At 46.6% G+C, this 14,843-nt stretch overlaps 1 protein-coding gene across 2 annotated transcripts in view; it reads left to right on the top strand.

The window, feature by feature from the left end:
• Positions 1–11,670, top strand: part of LOC135407275 (metalloprotease TIKI1-like) — a 67,476-nt gene extending 55,806 nt beyond the window's left edge. For both annotated transcript variants that reach the window (XM_064642173.1, XM_064642172.1), the window contains 3 exons: positions 1,911–2,001; positions 7,719–7,976; positions 10,934–11,670. In XM_064642173.1, coding sequence (XP_064498243.1) covers positions 1,911–2,001; positions 7,719–7,976; positions 10,934–11,114 — 530 coding nt within the window. In that variant the 3' untranslated portion in view covers positions 11,115–11,670. The remainder of the gene's footprint in view (positions 1–1,910; positions 2,002–7,718; positions 7,977–10,933) is intronic.
• The last annotated feature ends 3,173 nt before the right edge of the window (positions 11,671–14,843 follow it).

The following is a 14,843-nucleotide window of genomic DNA, read 5'->3' as shown; positions in this document are numbered from 1 at the left end:
CTCACTGTCAGTTACAAGGAACAGATCATCTTTTGGAAGCCACCCCTTCTTCTGCTGTGTGGAGGAGCAGTTATTCCCTCTCCTCTTCCTTTTGCACATACCTCTCCTCTGTGTTAAAGGTGAGAGACAGAAACTAGATCTGGCATCTTATACCTAGTGTTTGCTTTCTGATGGTTAATTTTACTCATTAACAATACTTGATTACGCTCATTACTGTTCCCTGCTGCATCTGGTCTTTTTGCTGACACGAGGGAATTCTCAGTTAGAGAATTTTTGGGGCTGAACCATTCAGCAAGAAACAGATATCAACAGTATTAGGTCAGGTTCACGTAACAGCACATCAGCTTTACTCCTTCTGAAGACAAAATATAAGCTGAGGAGCTGAGGAAAAAATCCAGTTACTAGGTGAGAAAATATGGTACCCCATGGGTGTGCATTGCGGTGCTTGGTTAAAAGGTTTCATTTGAGCTAGATTGGTTTGTGTTCTTAGGTTCTGGGGGAAAGTTCATCTTCATAAATGTCTGTGCTCAAATGATACCATCATGATGCTGTCATGCCTGAAGCTGGTAGTTCATGAGCACTTTGCTATTGTGGCATGAGAAAGTGGAATTTTGTGCTTGAATTCATTGAACCAATTTTGGAGTGAAAAGTCATGAATCCATTATGTTTAGTCTCCTAATAATCTCACCACTCTTGGAATTCTCTTTATAACTTCCTGCTTTCCCTGGCTACTATGATAATTCTGGTGGTTTTATTGCCACATATTTATGAACAATCTTAGCAGAGAACAGTTTGTCAAGTTTAGCACTGCTTGCATCTGCAGAAGCAAGGGATCACTCTAATAAGTAATTTGCTCAAGGCTAATTTTAATTAATGCAGGCTGTTAAATGAAAAAATGTTTCATGAAAGCTAGAACTATGAGGGACTGTGCAAGGCCTTTGTTCTCCATCTGCTTCTCAGCAGCTTGGTCTGATGAGGTGTTAAAGTGACAGTGGAAGACATTCTGTGTGCAGAGCATACAGTCCTTACAGCATTACTCCTGCACCCTTTGAGTAGTCATATATTCACTATGATGCCAAATGATGGTCTTATGGCCAAATTATGGCCACCACATCTCTCTGAAAATGGAGTGGAGATGTAAATCACAGAATTAGGGCAGAACTATCTAAGTATTTCCAAAACTTTTGTCAACATGACTGAAGTCAGGTTCCTGACCCCAGTGGCATATACAGAGGAAAGAAAGGGGTTGACCTAAGTCATTGGCTTTCAGAGTTGTTTTCTGTTCTCTACAGCTGGATGGTTTTTAATAATTTAAAAATTGTTAGTGATAACTGAACAACCGCTGGAGAGTGTTGAAATGCGGCCATATTCTGACCTTTTTTGTATCACCAGCAACTGTAGGCTCAGTGCTGCTCTTGAACAGCGATGTCAGAACTTTATCGCTTGTTCCCACAACATAAGCCACAATGGTCTGATAATCACAGAATCATAGAATCAATTAGGTTGGAAAAGACCCCTGAAATCATCAAGTCCAACCTTTGGCTGGACACCACCGTGTCAATCAGATCACAGCACTAAGGGCCACGTCCAGTCTTTCCTTAAACACCTTCAGGAATGGTGACTCTACCACCTCCCTGGACAGCCCACTATGCAATAACCTGTGGAACCAGAGGAATTGCAATCACATCTGCATTTTAGAAAGGCAGAATGTAGTAATTGAAGTGACCTTGGGAAAGTTCAGCAATCACTCATTAGATATCCTGTGTTTCTGGTGCATGCTGGTGGGGAGAGATAAAGCCCTGCCTCCCCTGAGTGTGGCACACCTCCTGTGATGAGGAAGGACTTTGTTGCTCTTCTCCTTCTTTCTGTGTGCTTGTTGAGTTCTGATGTAATTTTTCTTTTAACTGCAGGTCACTTCATGGGCAACAACACAGTGATTGATGTTTTGAGGAGAGAAGGGTACGAGGTAGAACACACTCCAGCTGGACAAGCCATCAACAAGTAATGCATGCTTTCACCTAGCTGAGCAGCCATTGAGGGCTGGGTTTGTAAACAATCATGAAGGAGTAGTGGCAGATGGAACTATACCTAACACTCAGCTAGGCTCCTTCTCTCCTTCCCAGAAGTTTGCTTTTCTCTTCCATGAGCTAGTTTGGAAACAAGATTTTGTTTACTTTTTTTTTTTTTGTGGTTTGTTTGCGTTATTTTTGGTTTTATGTTTGTTTGGGTTTTTTTAATTGAAATAACATTTTCCTCCTCTGTAAGTTTGAACTCTTAAATGAAAAGCACAGACTATGCATGCTTGGTACATCAGATCTGGATGCTGTCTCATACCACATAAGGCTTTCACACTTCTCCTTCCTCCTCCCTGCCTTTTACTGTCCTTCTTTTACACCACTATTTTTCATTTTTTCTGATTACTCTCTGTCAGCCTGGAATCTGAATGCCCAGAGTCTACCCAGTCTCTTTGCAAGCTGTGCTCATGACTGATTGCTCTCATGTCCCTTGCTCTCTTCTGCATTTTTAAGCCAAGGTACTTGTTGTTCTGGTTCATCCTGTCCTTTGGGATATACCCTTACTGCCTCTTTTATCTCTCACTGGATGCTTTTATCCATCTCCATGGTTTCAGTAACTACAGATGCCAGATAATCTCCTCCTCCACTCTCTTCTGAGAATTACATGTGCTTTTGAGTCACCTCTTCCTGGAATTCTTGCCACCAGCTTAGGATCTGCAATCCTTGTCTCCCCCTTCTCCAGAATCTTACCAAATACGTGTCTGTCAGCTATGCCCACTCCTCCTTGTAGTCACTGCTAAAAGACCACAATGGAGAAAAGGTTTGGTCCCAATTATGGTACTGTTTTCTTTTTACCTTCTGTGCCAAGCATGCTGTTCCTCTCTGTTTACATCGCTGTTCCTCCTCCCCCACAATTCTGATATGATGCTCTCAGACAGGACCATCAGCTTTTGTGCAGAGAGCACAGAGAAGAGTCTTGGTCTGTGCCAAGGGCTCCACAGATGTGGTACAAAATAATAGATATTTTTCTCATACTCTTGTTACTTCACCTTTCGCTTTACATCACTTTTGCTGCTGTCTAAAACCATAAGATTCAAACTCTGGCAGATCATTTTTTTGTGGTGATTCTTGACATGGACATATATTATTAACTCTACGTGCACTGAAAAAAACTGAGCCAAGACTTATCCCCACTCATATATGAATGCCAGCCTCTAGCCATGTTGCCACCAATGGGCAGGTGGTCTGATAAGGAAAAGGCCCCTGTGCTTAAGACTTATTGATTTTGTAACACTTGAATCATTCTAGAAAATCCAGTGTATCATTGCTTGAAGGATTTATTAAAACAAACAAACAAGAAAACCAAACAGCTTGCATTGGTATTTTCGTGTTGGTTTTCTCACTTTTAGCTTAGGTATTCCTAAAAACTGCTGTAGCAGCTTCTTAAAGCTTAAAGAAAGACAGCTTAATAGGTACTTCAGAGTAAACAAGATCTGATACTTCTCTGTAAAGATGTGGTTGTAAAGAAATCAAAGGCAGACAGTTATGGAAAGGAGGGATAGATTTTAACTCATTAGGAAGTTTGGTATCAAGGACACTTGGGGTAGCTGGCACCCAATTCTCTGACCACATCATGGGAGTTCATTGTCCAGCCAGTGACTCTTGTGCCTTTGAAAGCCCTCAGTTTGGCATGAGTTGCATCTTAAACCTCTCATTGGAACTACTGGACAGAACATCTTTCCTGGAGTCTTGATATTGAAGCTGACTGAATAAGCTAAAGAAGATGGCACTTCACTATTATATTATTTCTAGATGACCTGGAAATATATTTAAAAATATGAAATATGTTTCAAGAAAAAGGAAAAGAGTATATGAAGTGGGGGAAAGACCTGTGGCAAGTGTGTGTCAGAGTTCTAGGAATTGGATAGAAGATTTCCCTTGACTGCTATCCTGGGCTTGTTCTGGGAGAGATAACAGGGCAGTCTGTGACAGTAAACCCAGTCTAGCCACATAAGTGTGGAACCATATCCAGCTATTGTCCTAGACAGCAGTGCTGCACACAGTCCAGACAGTGCCTGTGGACTATTTTACCATACAAAATTGAGAAAGGAAAAAAATGTCAAGTAGTTGAACTGAGACAGAGAATTCAAGCAACTGTTCTGGTGTTGGATACAGTGGGGCTGAGATGTTGTAAAACACAAGAAGAAGGAAGTCTGCAGTTGTCTCCTTTCCCTGCAACATGACATTGTGCAGTAGCAGCACAGTCTGCTGCTTCCTGTGCTCTGGCTAAACAAAAAGTCTCTTGTGAGGTATCTTGTGGATATCTGTGTGTAGGAACCAAGAAAGATACAGGATTGTTATACTTGTTTTCCTGTAGCAGGCAAATGACTGGGTGCAGTAACACAATTTCACCTTTAGACAGGGCTGCCTGAGGTGTGCTGCCCATTTGCAGGGCAAATGGGATGGGATGAATGCCCCTGGTGGAGGCAAAAGGGTTCCTTCTCCCTGCTGTCTCCAAAGCAGGGAAGGCAAAAGAGGTTCTCCAACAAGGCAGCAGTGCAAAAGACAGTTTATGAATGGTACCACAAGTTCAATTAAGCTCCTTCTGGTTTTAAATGTTGTTCCTGACTTTGGAATGCATTTATATATCATAAAACAGTCATCACAATCACAGCCATAATTAAGGTGCTTCCTGACTCCTCCCTTAGCTGCTGTGCTGGGAGAAGGAACTGGCCTGGGGGAGGAAGGACATCCTTTTGCATCTGTGTGCCTTTTCCAGTGGTTGCTTATTCGGTCCCTGGATGAACTGCCTGCAGGAAGTGTTGCAAAGGAGGTTATGTACATGGGTGTCTAATAATAGTGTCTGAGGCTGCATCTACCACAACAAATGGCTGGCCATGCAGGATGCAGCTCATCCTGTACCTGTAGCAGTGCTGAGCTCCAGCATGATATGGCCATGAGTTCTGTGGGGAAGGCTGCAGACAGCATGGTACTCTAGTCTACAGTGGAGCAGGGGTGCCCACTCCTCTCCCTGCTGGGACTTAGAGACAGTTAAAGAACAAACACAGTGAAGATGGGGAAAAGGGAATCCTAGGCAGAGGGCCTTCAAGCAGATCAAATCAGGTGAGCGGAGACAGCTAGTGGGGGATCACTCTGCAAGGTGGAGTTAAAGTGCAGGTGATGTGAGGCAGCTGAAGAGGAGAGCTGAAGGGTTGTGATAGTTCAGAGGTGATAAAGTGTGACAGAGTGTGACAATCTCAAGGATTTTGAAAGGGATTGATAGCCTAAGGCCCATTCTGCATCAGTCTCTGTCAAATAAACTTTACCATGTGACCAATCCATGATTTTCCTGGCACGAAATAAGATAAATTATCTTTGTTTTCCATCTGCTCTTGCTTTCATGTTTCAGTCTACAATTTTATTTCTCCTTCTCCAGGAAGGACTCTTTTCATTCACCATCAAATAAACGTACACCCAGTGATGGGCTAGATTGAAAACTGTAGCCATCCTGAAACATGTCCCTTCTTGACCTCCTCCTTTTTGTGCCACTGGAAGCTGGAAAGAGAACACAGTTCTGAGAAGATTTCAGTTTTTAAAGCCAGGTTTCTTGCCAATGGTCTGTGGTTTTGTTATGGTTTAACCCCAGCCAGCAGCCAAGCCCCGCTCAGCTTCTTGCTCACTCTCCCACCAGAGGGACTAGGGAGAGAATTGAAAGGGAAAAAGCCAGAAAACTCATGGCTTGAGATAAAGACACTTTAATGGGGAAAGTAAAAGCCACACACACAAGCAAAGCAAAACAAGGAATTAATTCACTGCTTCCCGTGGGCAGGCAGGTGTTCAGCCAGCTCCAGGAGAGCAGGGCCCCATCACGTGTAATGGTTACTGGGGAAGGCAAACACCATCACTCCAAATGCCCCACCTTCCTCTTTCTTCCCCACAGCTCTATATACTGATCATGATTTCATATGGTATGGAATATCCCTGTGGTCAGTTTGGGTCACCTGTCCCAGCTGTGTCTCCTCCCAACCTCCCTGTCAGCATGGCAGCATGAAAAGCGGAAAAGGCCCTGGATCTCTTCTAGCCCCACCCAGCAACAACAAAAACATCTCTATCAACCCTGCATTCAGCAGAAACCCAATACATAGCCCTGTACTAGCCACTATGAAGAAACTTAACTCTACCCCAGCTGAAACCAACACAGGTTTTCTGTTACCATTCTGAATTTCAGTCCAAGCCAGTCTCCAATTTAATCTTGTTAGAGAAGACTGTTGGATTTCTTCTCTTCTCTTTACATAGCCATAAAGATCAGTCAGATATTCCTGTTGGGTTCTCTGTGCTCTCAGAGTGGATTGAGCTTGTAGGTATGCCCAGGATGCTCATAAAGAAGAGGGCAAATTGCTTTGTTCCAGACAATGAGAAGTGTGGGCCAGCAAAGCTGTGAGTGAATAGAGATGTTGTTTGCTCTAAGTATAAAGAAACAGAGCTTCAGTAATTATCATGGAGCTGATTATTGGCTTTTTCAATTTATCACCTTTGCAGGAAGCTGTGTAGCCATAGGCCCCCATCAGATACTGGAGTGTTGCTGTGAGGTCTCTGTGCAACCTTCTCTTCTCCAGCCATGTTAGCTGTTACCAATCACCTCTTTGTTTTCCATGTGCCTTAGCATAGTTTCTAGAAGAATCTGCTCTGCTATCTTGCATGGCACAGAGGTGAGACTGACTGGTCTGTAGTTCCCTGGGTCTTCTGCTTTCTGCTTTTTAAAAATGAAAGTTATATTTCCTTTTTTCCAGTCCTCAGGAACTTCACCTAACTACCACAATTTTTCAGAAATTGGATAGTGGCTCAACAACTTCATCTGCCTGCTCTCTCAGGACATGCAGATGAATCTCATCAGGTCCCATAGACTTGTGCAAATCCAGATTCCTTAGATGGTCTTGAACCTGATGCTCTCTTACAGTGAGCTTGGGGTCTTCATTCTCCAAGTCTTTCCTGACTTCAGTGGTATGGCTGGGGCCCATGCTGTTGAAGAATGAGGCACAGAAGTTGTTGAGAACCTCAGCCTTCTCTTTGTCCAGGGTAGCCAGGTCTCCCATTGAAATTAATGGTATCTTGAGCTATTCCCTTCAAAGACAGTAATTTTGCAAGATGTATTTCTGTAGCCATGACCACAATCTGCTTTTTAGCTACCAGTGAGAGTTGTTGATCCAGGACTGGCTTCATCAGTTAGTGGGCTTTAGTCATTTTGTCTCTGCCACTTCCCCAGAGTTACTTGGCTCTGGGCAGGAAATGCTGAAAGGGATAATCTGGTCTGTGTTCTGCAGTACAGCAGAGGATGTGTAGTAGACCAAAGGAGCGAGGTTTGACCTTCTCTGACTTTGAGGGTGATTCCATTTTTGTCTTTTTCTAGGTAGGTAAACTTATTACCAAGTTATTCCGCCCTGAGCCAGATTGCATTCTTTCCTCAGATCCAGATTGCCAAAAAAAGCTTTTCCAAAGCTTTTTTTTTTTTGTTAAAGAGAACTATTTTGATCAGAATATTGACTTAAGAAAGAAGGGGCAGAAATATAAGGCAGAGAAATGAGCAACCAGCCAACATGTCAGGGAGAAACACCTATTCTATATACATGTGCCTTGATAGTATCTGTATCATGATTTTGTCTCAAAGCCCTTTCAAATATTGTCTGTGTTCCCTCTTTCTTCCAGCCAAAAATCTCCCAAAACCTTGTTAGCCTTTTCATCATCACACAGTCCCTATGTCACGTCCCAGGAGCTCCCACTGCCATTGCACCCCCAGAAGGAGGAGGAGGAGAAGGAAGAGTTCCTGCCTCACCTGCTACTGCCTGACAGCATCGATGTGCTGGAGAAGGTAGACAGGAAGTACAAAAAGAAGAAGAAGAAGCAGCAGCAGAAGAAACGCAGATTGCGACAGTTTAACGACCTCTGGGTTCGCCTTGAAGAAAGGTAGTTCAGGGCTGGGGAGGGGGGATGATTTGTCATGCAGAATGGACTTTACTTAGACTGTTTAATTTGATCCACTGAACTTCTGCTGGGGCTAGATATACCCTGAGGATGGGATCTGACCTTCTCCCTCACCATGATTCTTTCTGAAAACTTTACACAAGACTGCTTGTGCTTTTAGTGACAAAATAGCTTTTTTTTTTTTTTCCTCCCCATGGTTAGGTTTGTGAAAAATGAGGCCCAAAACAAGTGGAAGCCTTGTCTAGATCATTTTGCACTGGGAATTGAGGAATTGTGAGTGTATGGCAGTCCTCTCTATCACAGAAGGGTGGGTCCAGTGGTAGATGGTACAGGTCAAAGTCTTGGGCTGTTATGCAAGAAGTGCTGCATGTGTGGAAACTGTCATACCTGACATATGTACTCCTTGCATTTGGACAATATTCATGCAGTATTTCCAGTCTCCGTATTCTTCCAGTCTCAAAAAGCACGACAGCCTAGTGGATGATGGAGTTAATATAAAAAACTGAGTGTGTTGTGGGGCAAAGGTCCACACATAACCCTTAGTTAAGTGTTACCCAGAAGAGCTTACTTACCTGCAAGTACTACAGCAGCCTGCAAAAAAAAAAAGCCAGCTTTTCCCTCACTACCTATACTTGGGCCTGTGGCTGATGTATACCTTAATGTTTCCCTCCTGCCAGATAACCTTGTATCATTTACTTTCTATTAATGTAGTTGCTATCAGCTGATTGCGAATGGGTTTTGGGAGTTTCTGTTGATAGACTGTTTAGTTGAAATGGTAAGGACTGACTGCCTTAAGCTCCCCCCGCCTCTGCTGTGACATGTTCAGTTTTTCACGCTCAGTTTTTCCCACAAAGCTCAGGGAAGTCAGTGGGCAGTGACTGTGAGATACGTGTGCACTTGCAGTATCAGTGCCTTCAGAAGATGAGGGAAGATGGGAAGATGTGCTACTGGGATTAAACTGGAGGTACATTAAGGCTACATACTGGTTTGCAAGTACTGCTAGGCAGTAGTGCAGCAAAAGCAAAGCTAATACGGCAGCTTAGGAAACTGCTGCACAAATATGAGAGCAGCAAATGCCATTTTTCTTTCTTTTCTTTTATAATGTTTCCTTTCTTCCCCTGCTAATTAAGTCATCCTTTGCGCTAGAAACTTATCCAGATGCTAGGTGACAGATTAATTCTAGGGGTCAGCCCTTAGTAGCAGAGCTTGAACGTCTGGACGTGGAGCTGTTGCATGACAGTACTGGGAAAGGCAAGCGATGCCTGGGAGACTGCCGAGGGAAAGCGGCTGTCAGTCGGGCACAAAGCCCGTCCGTGCGCTGGGTTTCTGTAAAGCAGGGGTTGTCTCGGCTCTCTCTGCCCAGGCTCCCGGGCAGGCGTGGGATGAGCTGACAGCCCCACCTCGTGGAGCAGCCGCGTCTGTTCCCGCGGAGATCCAACACCTCCGGGCTCAGCCTGGCTCGTGTGCAGGGCACGTCTCGCTGGGAGTCTCAGCCCTTGCTCTAACCATTCCTCGGGGTGCTCAGGCACAGGTTCCTTTTGCCAGGGCATTCACAGCTTTCAGGTTTGCAGCTGGACTCGATGATCTTAAAGGTCTTTTCCAACCCAAATGGCTCTGCGATTCCTTCTGTCAGCCTGAAAATGTGAAAGGTGCAGCTCAAGGGGTTTTAATACAGTCTTGTAGTGGGCTTGGCAGAATGGCTTTGGTTTGTGCCCCTGTACGCATTAGCTGCCAATTGTACTTCTTTGATATGCTGCCAGCTGGCTTCACTCCAGCTATTGTTCAAATCTTCAGGGAAACCCTTTGGGTAAGGAAGAGTAAATGTTTTTAAAAAGGATACTAATTGCCTTCAGTTTCCCAAAGCATATTTTTGCTTAACGGGCCAAAATAAGACAAGAATGATGAACAGCAGCTGGTGCAGCAGCTTTTGTATTTGCCAGGTGGACTTGCTTTTAGTTTCATCCAAATTTGTCTTCAGGTTCCACAGAGCACCACGAGGCCCTGGGGTTTATGTCAGTCCTACAGCTGTGGGATCAAGTACTGCTTTCAATCCATTGCCAAGGAGAACAACACCAGTGTTGCATGTGACCCTTCTGACTCTCGGCTTGCTGCAGTGTGTGATCTCCCCCAGTTCGGGACAGTTTGCATTAGCAACCTACAGCACAGAGTTTTCTCTCCTCTGTCATGTATTGCCATAAAGGGAATTCAGCACCATGCGGGCTCTGATTCAGTTCTTGTTTATCACCACGTCAGAGCACTCACTTTCATGGGAAATACTCTGGAATGTGGTGATTTTTCATGGTGACTCCGGGATGTGCTTCTGGATGTGACTTTTCCTCACCTTAAAGTATGACATGCAATCTCTTTGTAATTCATGACCTGTGGAAGAGATCATGCAGTATAAAAACAAGTTTGGTCCACACTAAGATGCACGAAGCATGGCTGAGGAAGATGTACTCAGTTGAGAAAGGATATCTCACTCCAGCAACACTCCTCTGCAACAATGCTTGTATTGTTCTTATATATTTACTGCTTAGCTGAAAGGCACTAGGAATATGGTCATCTTACCCTCCTGACTGACTGTGGGAGCAATGGGCAGGCTGGGTAGACCTGAGACAGGGTAGGTATTTTCCTGGTGTTTTCACCCTCCTCAATCTCTCTTGCTTGTTGCTCTTCAAGACTACTCCGTAGTTCAGCTGGGTAGCACCCTCGCCCTTGTGGGCTGGCAGGGGAGCTGCCCACACTTGTGAGGAAGGGACAAGACAGCACTCTGCCGTTAGGAGACAAAGACTTTTGGTGAGAGTGTAACTTGTACAAGAGACCATTCCCATGAACCCAGAAGACTAACAGTGGGGCACAGAGACTGACCACCTCCTGCTCTGTGGCTGTTGGGCAGTTCTGGGCTGGGTCTGGACTGATGTTCTTCTCTTGCCTTGCAGTGCTACCGACCATCCTCCCCGGATCCGCATCATTAATGGCTACATCACGGTCGAATCCCAGCCCCGGGGCCACGGGCGGTCCAGCCACACCCGCACAGACACCAGCAGTGCTCACCAGCTTTCCCGTTCTCTCTTCCTTCCGCTGCTGGCTTTGACTTTGCACATGATAATGCAGCATTGAAACACAGGGGGACCCAAGTTGCAGGGCTGTTGCCTTAAAAATAAATAAATAAAAAAAAAAGAAACCTACGTGAAAAAAATGAAATAGAAGACTCTGGGTGGGACACCCGTTCTTTGGGGTGTTCTTAAACTGCCTTCTTTTCCTGAGTCTGGATGATTAACACTATTAACTGGTTTGACCTACCCAATACAGGAGAAGATATTTTGATGAAAGTGTTATTTATCCTTCTCTTGCAGAAGAATGATTTCATGTTATCCCATAATGCTTTGGGGAGATTATAATGTTGCTATAACATAGCTGTTGTTTAGCTATATGAGCCCAACTAAATTACAATTTTTTCACCTTCAGTGCCTTGTAAGAAGATTTACATACCACTGACTTGTTTATTAGAACAGATTTTGGTCATATGAGCACAGCTGCGAAAGAGAGGTTGATATTTTATGTCTCTACTTCGTAATGTTCTTATGTCTTGCCTGTTAGGGCTCCAGATTACATATAATGGTTCATGACAACACCTTCTACAATAGAATAAAACAGTGAAGAATTGTGAACAGAATATTTCTGCTGTCTGTTTGGTGCTGTGTAAGATGGGTACCCCTCAATCTCCAATGACCAGACAAGACTTGAAAGTGCTGCTCACACTCCCACCTCGGCGCTATTATCAGCACCGAATGGCTCCATCCTGCCTGGGCGGAGAAGGGGTTTGGGGAGTGGGGCACGGTTTGAGCTTCATAACCGGGAGCCGAAAGGACCGTCCGGGGAGAGCCACCAGCCCCGTCCTCCGTCTCCTCTGGGGCTTCTCCTCTCCGCCTGCACACCGCGCCGCAGCCGGGGGGGCGAGGAAGGGCCAGCTGAGACAAGGATGGAGCGTGAGCGATGCACCTCCTGCCCCACCGGGGCCGGTACCTGCAGCTTGGCCACCCCCTGCTCCCGGAGGGTGCGGATGATCCCCCGCACGCGCTTGGGCTGCCGGATCCAGACCGTGGCTTTCTCCAGCTCGGGCACCTGCGGGCAGAGCAGAGACCCCGCTCGGTGCCGCCCTGGTGGGACCGAGGAGCCTCCAGCGCCCTCCTGGCCGCGCTCCCCCGCCCAGCCCCGGGGCCGCCGCTGCCCCAGCCCGGGCTCCCGGCCCGCGGACCCCGCTCACCATCGCTCCCGCTCCGCTCCCGCCGGGCCGCGCAGCCGCGGGACGGGGCCGGGGTGCGGGACCGGAACGCGGCCGCGGGGCCGGGGGGACTCGGGGCGTGCTCGGGGCAGGGGGTGAGGGGGGATTCCCCCCCGCCCCGGCTGCGCCTCCGCCCGGCGCCCGCAGCAGCGCGGGGCGGGACCGGCGGTTTCGTTTCTGCCGCAGCGAACGGGGAGGGCGAAACAGAAAGGAAAGATTCCAATAAAGAAGCCGCCGGCGGGGCCGTTCGGGCCCGCAAGGGCGCCCGGCACTGAACCACCCCGCAGCGCCGGGGACGCGGAGTCGAGGAACCCTGTGCGGGAAATGCCCGCAGAGAACCGTCCCCCAGCACTGCCAAGGCCACCACTAACCCATGTCCCCAAGAGCCACACGGCTTTTAAACCTGTACAGGGATGAGGACGCCACTGCTGCTGCCCTGGGCAGCTGTGCCAGGGCTGGACAGCCCTTTTGGGGAAAAAAGTTTCCCAATATCCAACCTAAACCTCCCCTGGCACACCTCGAGTGACAAATCAGGGGCAGTGTGTGCGACTTCAGCACTGACAGGAGCTGGGCTGTGCCTCAGCTTCCTCCTGGGTGAGGTGGCACAAGGCACTTCAGCAGCAGTCAGTGCCCACCTTTCAGGACTTTTACACTCTGGCAAAATAATACTGAGGATTATTTATTATTATTAATTATTCTTATGGTGGGGGATCACACAGACGATTTTGCTCCAAGCAACCATTAACATTGTGCAGGCCCGGGGTTCAGCATAACCTGGGCCGAGGGGAAGTGAAGGCGCCGGGCAACCAGGGAATGTTGGGCCTGGGTCACCCCTGTGGTTGTGATGTCATCACGGGTCACAATCCAGAGCCAACGAGTGGGTTCAGTGCTGGATGTTTACAGGCAACACCAGTGTTCCACGCGCATCATATAGCTTCACTGCCTCTGACTCCAACGTGGGGGATAGCTCAGCACCCACCAGACAGTCATCCTCCAACATGGAGAGGAAGATGAGGGAGGTGAATTGGAGCATCGCCAATGAGCTCCGCCTGGAAGAGAGCCTCTGTGATGTGGTCATAAGCGTGGATGGGGTAGAATTCAAGGCTCACAAGCTCGTACTCTGTTGTTGCAGTACCTACTTCAGGTCAGTACTGGAAACACAAGGATTTATTTACAAGGGCCTGGAGTGACAGGACAAGGGGTGATGGCGTCACACTGATAGAGGTGTGTAATTTACACCTCTCTGGTTGATCTTTCACTAGTCATAGGCCTGGTGGGTCTGGTGCTTGTTTTCCTTGACCTGAATATTACCTGAAGGGAGCAGATCATATGGAGTAAAGGTTAGTTACAAAAATGCACTGCAGGCCTGACAAACTGGGCATGTAGAATTATAGGATCACAGGATGGTCTGGGTTGGAAAGCACCTTAAAGATCATCTCATTCCAACCCTGCTGCTGTAAGCAGGAACACCTTGCACTAGACCAGGTTGCTCAAAGCCCCATTGAACCTTGCCTCGAATGCTTCCAGGGATGGAACATCCACAGCTTCTCTGGGCAACCTCTTCTTGTGTCTCATCACCCTCACCTACATACTTGTGTATTTTAACAGTGCATCTGAGTGGGGCCACCAAAAACTTTGCATCAGAGTGTGTCCTGCACTTGCTCACCTATGCATTTGTATTGCTTCTCCTCCTTTTGTCCTTAGTAATTGCGTGATGAAGTGTGGCACAGGAAGCACTGGGAGAAAGCAGCTGAGGCAGAGCTTCTATTTCTTTTCACCATTACAAGCCAAATGCTGCTGTGTAAAATAGCCCCCAGGCTGACTTTTCCCTTTGTTCTCTCCTCCATGGTTGCTCCTGAGCTTCATCTCTGTGAGGATAACTGAGTCGAGTGGAACAGCCATCAATGTTTTTTGAAGGTTGGCATGAGGAAAGAGTAGTTATAAAATGCTCAGGAATTACAGAGACATGAAATAACACTATAGATAATTCAGTTCTGGTAATGTAACTCATTTTGTGGCCAGTTTCCCAGTGCCTGACTGTGTCAGGGAACCAGATGTATTTAAACTGTGATGGACTGTGTGCCTCCAGAAACTGCATTCTGGGAGTCTTTCTGCAAAGTAATCAAATTCTTTCAAGATATTTTTGAGGGTCTCATGGACTTGGCCCGACACCTGTGAACTAAACTGGTGGTTCCAACCCCTCAATTTTTCTTTCAGACTAGTCTTTGTGGTTGTCCTCTCTGCTCCCCCCAGTGCTGGCTCCAAATTAGTTTGTGCAGTTTTAGTCTTTACCAGCAAAGGTCAGCGGACCAGCTATCTAACTGTAGACACTCATAGTGCGGGAACTGCTTCTGGAGTCCCAAACAAAATTGGAGCAGAGATAATACCTTTCTGCTGAAAGGTATTATGGCATTAAAATATTGGGTAAGACCTTTTTCAGCTCTCTGCTGGACAGGATCTGAAGCCACAGCTCCCCCAGGTGCCCTCTTAACACCTACTGAGAAGCTGACTACAGAGACACCTTCTCTGTGGTGAAATTGTAGAACTCAGCTATTTTGATCATG

The sequence above is a fragment of the Pseudopipra pipra genome, chromosome Z (assembly GCF_036250125.1).
Source record: "Pseudopipra pipra isolate bDixPip1 chromosome Z, bDixPip1.hap1, whole genome shotgun sequence".
NCBI lineage: Eukaryota > Metazoa > Chordata > Aves > Passeriformes > Pipridae > Pseudopipra > Pseudopipra pipra.
The sequence above is the reverse complement of the archived record's forward strand: the minus strand, read 5'-3'. Positions and strand labels throughout refer to the sequence as shown.